Raw genomic sequence first — 10,490 nt, 5'->3', positions numbered from 1 at the left:
CCCACTCCACCCCCTCTGAGGCGCACTGGGCACCTTTAACACTGACTGGAAAGCAGAGGATCCAGTGTGAGGTGCCGGACGGACCGTTAACAGCTGTTGTCCAGTGTTGTGGGTGCTGATAGAGTCCAGTTCTCCTGTTGCTGTCATGGGCTTTAGGGCGGTGCTGCTGTCCTTCCTCCTGGTGTCTCTCAGCTGCTCCAGAGGAGCCATCATCACAGGGGTGAGTGAGAGGCTTCAGCCTCTGCTGCAAACTGTTGAGTCATTTTTATTCTGGCATTATTTATTCAGTTTATTAAATTCATGTTTAATCTGTTTTTGTTTTTAATAAATAACTGATCACTCCATTTACTCTTTTGAGATTAAAGGAAACATTACATAGTTATTATCTTCTCTTTCTGTGATTGTCTTATTTCCTTTGGAAAATGAAAATATGTGATTTCACAAATGACTTACTTACTCTGCAACTTAAAATCATTTTTTGATTATTGCTTAATCTGTCAGTTGTTATTTTGATTAGTCAATTGATCATTTAGTCTGTAACATGTAGAATAATGACAGATGCCCATCACAAGTTTCCTAAAGTAATGTCTTCAAGTTGCTTGTTTTTGTCTGATCAAAAATATTGAATTTACAACTATATAAAACAAAGAATAGCACCAAATTCTCACATTTGAGAAGCAAAAGCCGGCAAACGTCATTTGTTTCTTGATAAATAAATTAAATTAAGTTATTATCACAATTGGCAAATTATTTTCTTTTGATGGATGAATTGACATGTCAAATTGTTTTAACATTAATTATTTCTATGCATAGGGAAGTGTGCTGTACGTACACTCAAACCTCTATATAGGTATGTAGAATATTTTTAGTATCCCGTCCCTTTTGATTTCTGGTGTGTTTTCTCATATTCAAACTATATTCAAAACACCTATATGTGCAAACATACAAAGTACGGTTCACTTTTCTGGATAATTGAAAAAGAATTGATTACACATGACTGACAGGAGACCACATCCTCCTGCACTTCAAGGCCAATGGAAAAATGAGAGGAAATTATCTCAGTCCTCTGATTGCTATTCATTTGTAAATGGATTAGGGAGATGACAGGCAATGGATAAAGTGGCTTTCTTTGTTCAAACATGAGAGGGCATCTCTATTACGATAAGTAAAATTAAAAAGATTCAAATTTAAAAGGAAATCTCTACTTGCATAAATACAAATGAGTCACTGGCAACAAGAGGAACTCTTCTCGTTTGTCACTTTTATTATCTTCTGTCTGTCCGTTTCATCTCTCGGTTCTCTCTCTCTCTGTCCTGCAGGCCTGTGAGAAAGACACGCAGTGTGGATTTGGTTTTTGCTGTGCCGTCAGTCTTTGGCTGAGGGGCCTCAGGATGTGTGTCCCAAGAGGTGTTGAAGGGGACGAATGCCACCCGTTTAGCCACAAGGTGGGGAGAAATGTTATGTCACTAATCTTCCGGAATAATGCACACACGCACACACACACACACACACACACACACACACACACACACACACACACACACACACACACACACACACACACACACACACACACACACAAACACACACACACACAGTCATATGTGTTTTCTGCATTAGAGGAAATTCAGATTATATCAAGCTGCTGTCAGGTTGGCTGAAGCTTTAGAAAAACTGCTTATAACTGCAGAGAGTATTGATCTTCTCCAGAGTTAACTGACCAATCAGAGCCATACATCACTTTGATCATCTGGAGATTGGAGAGAATTAGTTCTGCTAACACCACATCCGTCTCTGAATTCAGGTTTTTAAAGACCTGCAGCTCTACTTGTCAGCTGATGAAGGATTTAAACTGTCAGATTATCCCTCCCCCTCCTTTCCTCACTTGCAGGTGCCCTACCCAGGGAAAAGGCAACATCACACCTGCCCCTGTCTCCCCCACTTGGTGTGCACCCGTTACGGTGAAAGCAAGTATAGATGTACTGAAGACTTCAAAAACCTGGACTTTTAACAGATGCCCAACATTGAGATGAAAAAGAGCAGAGCAGAAACAACATCCTGAGTGAAGACGTGAACATGCTGTGCGTCAGAAATGCATATTTAAACTTCACTGGCTGTATTCTTTGTGTGTATGTGTGTGTATATACTATAATACATAGTTTGGATTATATCAATACACACATCAAGGACAGAAACAGAAACGTCAAGAGAGTGTAACCAAACAAGAATCACAGCAGACATCTGACACTTTTGACTTAAAAAAACAAAGAAGGTATTTGTGAACAATTGAAACATTTGTTGTTTTGTTTTCACGCTCACTTTATGGTAATTTATCAAGAGAAATGCATAAATATTATTGTTGATAAAAGTAAACTATAAGAATAACACTGTTGTTGGATGCTTGCTCTTTAGCTTTTTTTTCATGTTCAGTTTATGTTACTTAATTAAACATAATGTGTGTTGATGTCACATGGTTTTAATAATGGTCTGATTATGATGAAGGTCATGTTCATAATACCCTTTACTTCCATGAGCAAACTCATGACCTTGACATGTAACTAAAGTGATGACCTAATTAACTGACAAAAATCAATCCCACCTGGACATTTTCAAAAAAGATTTAACTTGTTAATGTTTCTATACGTTTTCACTTATTTTAGGATCTTAACAAACTCTAATAAATAATTTTCTGGCTTCTCAGATGATGCAATTTCCTCATGTATGGATGTCTTTTTTTAAATTAAGTGAAAACATAGCAGCTGTCATGAGAAACAGGCTGCCTTTTGTCCCGCTCACAGCATCTTGTATAAAATATTGAATTTCCATCCTCTGTTTTATAGAAATACATGATAAGATTATAAGAATAAATAGAGTAGTAAAAGAAGCGTTTGTATTTGTATTGATAGTAGAAGCATTATTATTACTAAAGTGTTTTATAAAAGACAACAAAACCGCTCAACTTAATTAAATACACAACAATGAATCACCAGACATAGTATGAGCTGTGGTGGAATGCTGAGTATATTTACTCAAGTACAATTTTGGGGTGATTGTACATGAGTATTTCCTTTATGCTACTGTACTGTTTACTTCCATACATTAACATTACTATATAATATACAAAGCCCTTTTTCTGCACAAGGAGTACTTTTACATTGTATTGCTGACACTCATCTAGTCACTTAAGTCACATTTTGGATGCAGGATTTTTACTTGTAATGGAGTATATCTATATTGGGATGTTACTAATTTTACTTGCAGTATAGGAATATATTAATATTACACACAAAGTTAATTCATAAAAAAATGTAATGTAATATCAACGATGTAAATATGCTACAATTCACTTTCCAATCAAAGTGGGCTATATGTGTACTGGGTTAGCTGCATTTTGTTATCCTTTGTTCACACGACACACCATTTCACTGAGTCTTTGTTTTGCGTATCACTGTTTTGAGATAACCCTGCTCAAGTAACCTCAGCTCACACCTTTGGAAACCTGTGGAAAGTCTCTGTATCAATGTTAAACAGTAGCTCTGGACATCAAATCTCCTGATCTACATGTCAACACATTAACATCAGATAAACACTTATATTGCACCTAATATATTCAAATGATCTGTTAGATGGTAAAAGTCAATCATTTGACTCGTTTTCTTTGAGTAACTATTTTTGTTGTTTTCCACAACTTCTTGAATAAATGGAAATAAATCAACACTGCTGAGATAAACGTTAGCACTATTCCAATGCTTTTGCATGACTGATTTCTTTTCAGTGCAATAGCAAAAACATTAAAACACAAAGCTTTCGAAGAGTGGCTGTTGCATAACATTAACCATAGTTTCTCTTAATTATTTTTAACAAACTGTACAAGCAACATACAAAATACCAGCTGCATTTTAAAAAGGAAACTTGATTCACAGTAAATTGTTGCCACAACATATTCAAATACAATGTAAAAGGTTTTTATTGTTCATATCTTTAATGGGATAGCTGCTCCAAGATAAGAGGCATCATATCGCATATCTCTTATCTCCAGCTGATACGTGATAACAAGTTATTTGGAAGGGCATTTTCGAGACACGACCTTGATTTATTGTATTTAAGGGCTGGTCTCTGCAAATGGAACTTCACTTCTTAGTCTATCAGTAAAGTGACATGATGAAGTGGCTCGTGGTCCTGTCAGCCCTTGTGGCTTTCTCCGAATGCATCCACAAGTAAGTCTGAACATGCTGGTTGAAAAGAAAGCCGTTCCTTCGTTTCTTTGACATTTTACACCGGACTTGGCTGAAAGACAATCTCTCCATCTAGTATTCCTGAGGGAAAGTCTAAAGGCCATCTTGCTTTGAGCTATTGTACTTTTCAAACTTGCACAAAGCTCAAAGTAACGCCTGTTTTCTTATTTCTCCAGCTATAAAATGCTGGACATATGTGTCTTTTATTCTGATTCTTTATTCACATTTCTGTGTTAAGGATTCCCCTGATTAAGGGAAAGACTGCCAGGCAAGATCTGCAGGAGAAAGGACTATGGGAGAAGTACAGGAAGATGTATCCATACAACCCTATGGCCAAGTTTGACCAGAGCGGCATTGAGTCCATGACCAACGATGCTGACGTAAGTCAGAGATGACATTTATAGAGTAGTTCTCCTAAAAAAAATGTACATCCACTACTGTTGCTGCAATACTTAAAAAAAAACAACATATTTTACATTGGATTCTGGTTCATGTCTGCATCTATTAATTTGTCCTCTTGTGTCCCCCTAGTTGTCCTACTATGGTGTGATCTCCATCGGCACCCCTCCTCAGTCCTTCAGCGTCATCTTTGACACCGGCTCTTCCAACCTGTGGGTCCCTTCAGTCTACTGCTCCAGCCAGGCCTGCCGTGAGTGTTCCTGAGACTACCAAGCTGTTAGAAGTCAGCCGATGTGCTTCAAACACAGGAGTAGAAAGTTGCTAATTGTATTAACGCAAGTACTGTATATGAGTACAATGCTGCGGTATTTTATTTACTTTAATTGAGAATTTTTATTCTGTGCTACTTTACTCTGCTTTTTTTCTGCCACCAAACTTGTCAGACAGACAACTACTGTTACTTGTTGCTTTGCAGAATAATATTTTACAAGCAAAACGTGTAATTATTCTGTGAACTACAATGCATAGATTGTTATAGATTAAATGACCTAACGTATAACTAAATTAATTTCCCCACTGGGGATCAATAAACAGTGTAAATTATTATTATTATTATTTATTATTATTTAATAAATTAAAGTAGTATTACAGTAGATTCACTTTCACCAGTTGCAACATACAAAGTAATGCATCAGTAGTATAATTACATTACATCAACAGGAATTCTGCAACAATAGTACTTATTATTATTAAAGTTTATTTAGATAGGGTCAGATACAAAAAACATAGATAAGCTTAAACAGTCATCTGATGTATGTATCATAATGTTTTTAACTGAAGATAACTCATGACACTTGTCCCTAGAAGGGCTTTTGGTTTAAAAATAATGAATAACATTATTAAACATAAGACAGAAATGAAATAAAATGGAACAAAATGAAAAAGGAAAGAAAGTTTACAGAAAGAGCACAGTGTAAAAACTAAATACAAGAGCAATATTGTTCCTGAATTAGCCACAATTTTGTATATTTTTTGAAGGTGGCTAAAATTGGAGTACATTTCAATTGGTCTGGCAGAGAGTTCCAAAATATTGCCCCTTTTACTGAAAAGGTAATTTGGGAAAATGGTTCTAGGGACACTACTTCTGTCTTTGACACAAAAGTCCATTTAGCTTCCAATATGTATGTGCTTCTACTTAGGGAAAACATCAGGATTACAGAATAGCTTGTAATGCAATATTTTATGTTTCTTGCATCTTACTAGCAGAAGATTTAATTACTTGTTTCACAACTAACACTTGGCAAAATAAATCCCAATCCTCTGCAGAGAACCACAATAAATTCAACCCACAGCAGTCCAGCACCTTCAAATGGGGCAGCGAGTCTCTGTCCATCCAGTACGGCACCGGCAGTATGACTGGACATCTGGCCATTGACACTGTTGAGGTAACCAAAGCCCCTGGAACAAAATGCAAAACAGTAGTCTATTTAGACTTCAAACAGGCATATCTCTGTGACCATGACTGACATATGTCTTGTGTGTCCAGGTGGGTGGCATCTCCGTGGCCAACCAGGTGTTTGGAATTAGCCAAACAGAGGCTCCCTTCATGGCCAACATGGTGGCTGATGGCATCCTGGGATTGGCCTTCCAGGCCATTGCCTCTGACAACGTCGTGCCCGTCTTCGACAACATGGTCAGTGAAGGATTGGTGTCTCAGCCCATGTTCTCCGTCTTCCTGAGCAGGTACTGAAACAGGATGGAAATCTGTCCATTGTGAGTCTCTCATTTCCCTTGACATTTAGATAAAGTACAACATTTGTTTCTTTTTTTCTCATTTAGCCAGAGTGAACAGGGCAGTGAGGTGGTCTTTGGTGGTGTTGACAGCAGCCACTACACTGGACAAATCACCTGGATCCCTCTATCCTCTGCCACCTACTGGCAGATTGCAATGGACAGGTACAAATAATAAACAAATTAAAGTTAACAACCACAAAAGTACTTTGCCCAAAGCTTCCTAGCTTGACTCTAATCCACCTTTTGCTCCTTCTCCTCGCAGCGTTACCATCAATGGACAGACTGTGGCCTGCTCTGGTGGCTGCCAAGCCATCATCGACACTGGTACCTCCCTGATCGTTGGCCCAACCAGTGACATCAACAACATGAATTCCTGGGTTGGAGCCTCAACCGACCAGTACGGAGACGTAAGTCATGCCATCATACCGTACCATTTGAAGGAAATTTTCCCCATTTCCTGAACCCAGAGTGAACAATGCTCTGACGTCAAAACTCTCAAATAAAAATAATTAAGCAGGACTTGGTTACTTGCTTTAGCTGGAGACATGTAATAAACCAATAAATACAACTTCTGCTGCCACACGGTATTCAGCTCGATGTGTGATGTTCCTCTCACAGGCTACAGTGAACTGTCAGAACATCGGGAGCATGCCTGAAGTCACCTTCACTCTCAACGGAATCGCCTTCACCATCCCCGCATCTGCCTACGTCTCTCAGGTAAGTCAAAACCCCTGCCACCCACTGCAACAGAACGTTATATTACAGTGTTTCATTCTAGTGTTTTCAACACTAGACTTGGGGAAGATTTGGGGAAGTAAATGTATTTTCTGTTGTCTCTTCATAGACCTCCTACGGTTGCAACACTGGCTTTGGACAGGGTGGCTCTGACCAGCTCTGGATCCTGGGAGATGTCTTCATCAGGGAGTACTATGCCATCTTTGATTCCCAGGCTAAGCAAATTGGTCTGGCCACGTCTGCGTAGTAAGACACCCGGTAGATAATCTATAAATGTTTCCACTGCAGGGGCTTGTTTGAGTTAAAGCAAAAATGGTGGAAATACATAGGGACATTTTGTAACTGCCTTTGCATTAAATATATTATAGCAACTAAAAGCATTTTGTATTTGTTGTGTTTGTGTCAGTCTGACTGTGGTGACTCCAACAAAGATCACACAAAAGTGCAGCAAAAACATCCTTAGTTGCCTTGGTTTAGTGTTACAGACCTGCACTGAAATGTCACAGGAATAAGAATTTGTTCAGCCTGTTTAATCATTCGGTCTTAAGAGATGCTTGATCTTTTATAGAGGATACAAAAAGGATTGCGACCAGCTTTCAGTGTAAAGGAAAAAGAGGCAAAGAATAGAATATCAAGTGGCTCTAAGAATAGCCTGAGGGCCAGGCTGTCATCGAGCAGAAACTGATAAGGACAAACATTGGTTGGACAAAGGATAACCTGATGACATAATCTGACAACTCTGTTGCTGTTTCAACCTGTGAACAGTGATGAAAGGACACAGAAAAACCCCACATGAAAGTAAACACAAGTCTCAATTTTACCAGCTATGTTCATTTCTTTAATGCATCCTTTGTGTTTTTCATTAATTAATCACATTCATTTTTGTGATTTTCAATTTTCACAAACAACACATGCTTAAACAACAACATCACTTAAAGCGGTAGTTCAGTTTTTCATATTTCACTTCCATAAAGTTGGGGAACTCCCAAAGAACAAAAGATTAGTTCAAACCAAACTGGCAGATGAGGATGATAATTTTTAGGCAAGCTCCAAAAATGCTGTATCCTACATTTCCCAAAATGCAACCAAATGGATGTTTTTGTTAGATCATCCCTGCCTGGTGAACTCTACACAGGTTGAGTGGCACTAAGCATGACTAGCAAACTGCCATTTATGTGTAAAATAAACAGAGTTCACTTTAGAAACACAGTGGTGGAACAAATATATCCAGTCCCATTCAAATCATAAACTAACTAAACTTCCACAAGTATTCACTAGTAGATGGCCAATGTAGAGTACTCCACCATCCCATCATGTTCTGCGCTCCAGGTGGAGTCAGGGACTCCCGCTTGTGTTTTGTGCATCCTCAGGTTTGCGTACACCTCTGTTGGTTTCTGGTGAGCTCTGAAGTCCACTGTTGTGTAGACTATGGTACTCATTTCCTGCGGGAGACTCACCATGTCAAGAGAAATTGTTCTGGAGGAAGTACGTTGAAGCATAAACATGCAATCTGCGCTTAAAAAACAAGTGACGATGAATCACAGACGTTACATGTTCCTTGTTTAGTACTTACCGGGGCGTCTTGTTTCAGTGACTCACACAGAGTTTCTCCAAATTTGTCTTGAAAGAAAAAGAAGATCACATTGGTTCATTGGTACATACCCGTTCCACACAAATTGCACAATACTCCAATTTACAGACACTCAAAACCATGTGATCATCAATTCAACAAAAATGCTTACCCGGCAGTTTACGTTTTGTCTGGACTCTGCAGCAAACAACACCAATGACTGAAGCGATTAAAATCATCACCGCAATTGACACAATGACAGCTAGTGGCAAGCCAAAACTCCAGGGAACTCTGGAGAGAGGAAACGAAATACATGTCTTATCCTCAGACAGCACTGATTGTCCGGTGAGAAACAGAAAATGAGGAATCTGCAGAGTGAATACCTGAGACTGTCACTGTGGTCCTGAGCCAGTGCAGGCCCAGTGGATTCTGGGAGTATTGTGGAAGGGATGGGGGCTTTGATGGTTGTTGTCAGTGAAGGCTGAGACTGGCTGTGGTGACCTGAAACCTCTGCACAATGCAAGAATATCAAATAGGCTTCCAGGCGTTTATTGCAAGAATTAACCTTTGCAATTGTTTCCCTACTTTACCAGGGGAAAACTACACTTAAATATTATTTTGCAAGTAAACATTTATCCTATGAAGCTGTAGTAATGCAGTTTTGGCTCAATAGACCCTAGAAGCTATTGCATAACTCACATTTATAACATCCCATTATTGGAGAATATAAGACTGCTTACCAGACACTTCAACATAGTAATCTCTGTAGATGAGATTTTGAGTTCCTAGCACAATACATCTGTAATAGCCTCCGTCCACAAACCGCACATTTGCTATTTTAAATTCTATCCAGCCATCTCTCTCAGTTTTCGTCACTCTTCCTTTCAGTAAATCACAGGTAAATCCTGCACTGTCCAGCAGCTTGTAGCATCCTCCTGGATAGAGTTTACAGCAAGACTTGTTGTAACTATTGTAAACTGAAGGGAAGGCGAGTCTCAGCAGGACGTGTTCAAACTCCTCGATCCTCTGCTGCCCTTTTAGATGAGGAATATCTGCAAAACAAACGTTTCTTATTAATATGTTATTACATGTACTGGAGAACAGAAAATTGCCAAATTTGACTCATTGTTTTCCCAACATACCTAAAAAAAGAAACAAGACAAAGGAAAACTTCATCTTCAGTGTAATGCTCACTAAGGCTCAGCACTTTTTTCCCACACTTTTCGACTCTTTTATAGGATTTGAGGCCCCGCCTCGCTGAAGAAAGGAGGAAGTTGTCAGCTCATCAGCTGGAGGTCACAGCCAGAGACGTGGCCCTGTCTGTGCTAACTATTGAGGATTGATGTGGCACACTTGATATGTTTCATTTCTAACTTATATTTTTAAATACATGATGATTCAAGGAGCGGTTAATCTTCAGCTGATTTAGTGGCCCACTATTTATTTCTTACAAATAGATTGCAGATAAAGTTAATCAGACATATTCTACTTCACTTTAGGTGAGCTCCCCCCTACTCTTCACACCTTATATAGACGATGGTAAAACTGATATTCCAAATACATTTATTTTGAAGTTTACTGATGATACACTGTTAGTGGTTCTTCTTATTAATCCAAAGAATACACAACAAATGTGGTCTTCCAGTGAATCATCCACCTTTATCCTTACTGTATGTAACACACTTCTACATGGACGGGCTTTATCCTGGAGTACACATATAAATCAGAGATATGCATTCAGAGCACATTAGTAAGAA

General features: G+C 38.7%; 3 protein-coding genes across 4 annotated transcripts; 2 read left to right on the top strand and 1 right to left on the bottom strand.

Moving 5' to 3' along the window:
• Positions 1-10: 10 nt before the first annotated feature.
• prok1 (prokineticin 1) lies at positions 11-2,464 on the top strand. The gene is made up of 3 exons (XM_032521181.1): positions 11-220; positions 1,320-1,445; positions 1,892-2,464. The coding sequence occupies exons 1-3, from the start codon at positions 146-148 to the stop codon at positions 2,009-2,011; spliced, it is 321 nt and encodes a 106-aa protein (XP_032377072.1). The 5' UTR covers positions 11-145; the 3' UTR covers positions 2,012-2,464.
• Positions 2,465-4,158: 1,694 nt separating this feature from the next.
• Positions 4,159-7,517, top strand: LOC116693049 (pepsin A). The gene is made up of 9 exons (XM_032521718.1): positions 4,159-4,217; positions 4,474-4,615; positions 4,767-4,884; positions 5,961-6,079; positions 6,181-6,377; positions 6,474-6,590; positions 6,691-6,835; positions 7,047-7,145; positions 7,273-7,517. The coding sequence occupies exons 1-9, from the start codon at positions 4,159-4,161 to the stop codon at positions 7,408-7,410; spliced, it is 1,134 nt and encodes a 377-aa protein (XP_032377609.1). The 3' UTR covers positions 7,411-7,517.
• A 527-nt stretch (positions 7,518-8,044) lies between these two features.
• On the bottom strand, positions 8,045-9,959 carry LOC116692679 (uncharacterized). Of its 2 annotated transcripts, none has more exons than XM_032521162.1 (6): positions 9,876-9,959; positions 9,474-9,785; positions 9,117-9,243; positions 8,906-9,024; positions 8,737-8,783; positions 8,045-8,639 (listed from the first exon to the last, which is right to left on the bottom strand). In XM_032521162.1, the coding sequence occupies exons 1-6, from the start codon at positions 9,907-9,909 to the stop codon at positions 8,625-8,627; spliced, it is 654 nt and encodes a 217-aa protein (XP_032377053.1). In that variant the 5' UTR covers positions 9,910-9,959; the 3' UTR covers positions 8,045-8,624. The 2 variants fall into 2 exon arrangements, with proteins under 2 accessions (XP_032377053.1, XP_032377051.1); XM_032521160.1 differs by having other exon boundaries at positions 8,045-8,605.
• Positions 9,960-10,490: the final 531 nt, after the last annotated feature.

The sequence above is a fragment of the Etheostoma spectabile genome, chromosome 7 (genome assembly GCF_008692095.1).
Source record: "Etheostoma spectabile isolate EspeVRDwgs_2016 chromosome 7, UIUC_Espe_1.0, whole genome shotgun sequence".
Classification (NCBI taxonomy): domain Eukaryota; kingdom Metazoa; phylum Chordata; class Actinopteri; order Perciformes; family Percidae; genus Etheostoma; species Etheostoma spectabile.
Note: the sequence above shows the minus strand (reverse complement) of the source record. Positions and strands in the feature narration are given on the sequence as shown.

Coding starts and splice junctions, on each gene's coding strand:
- prok1 (XM_032521181.1), top strand. CDS start 146: ATGGGCTTTAGGGCGGTGCTGCTGTCCTTCCTCCTGGTGTCTCTCAGC. Junction 221..1,319: donor GAGGAGCCATCATCACAGGG/GTGAGTGAGAGG, acceptor TCTGTCCTGCAG/GCCTGTGAGAAAGACACGCA. Junction 1,446..1,891: donor GCCACCCGTTTAGCCACAAG/GTGGGGAGAAAT, acceptor CCTCACTTGCAG/GTGCCCTACCCAGGGAAAAG.
- LOC116693049 (XM_032521718.1), top strand. CDS start 4,159: ATGATGAAGTGGCTCGTGGTCCTGTCAGCCCTTGTGGCTTTCTCCGAA. Junction 6,080..6,180: donor TGGCCATTGACACTGTTGAG/GTAACCAAAGCC, acceptor TTGTGTGTCCAG/GTGGGTGGCATCTCCGTGGC. Junction 6,378..6,473: donor TTCTCCGTCTTCCTGAGCAG/GTACTGAAACAG, acceptor TTTCTCATTTAG/CCAGAGTGAACAGGGCAGTG.
- LOC116692679 (XM_032521160.1), bottom strand. CDS start 9,909: ATGAAGTTTTCCTTTGTCTTGTTTCTTTTTTTAG. Junction 9,244..9,473: donor TTACTATGTTGAAGTGTCTG/GTAAGCAGTCTT, acceptor TGCATTGTGCAG/AGGTTTCAGGTCACCACAGC. Junction 8,606..8,736: donor CACTGAAACAAGACGCCCCG/GTAAGTACTAAA, acceptor AGTCTCCCGCAG/GAAATGAGTACCATAGTCTA.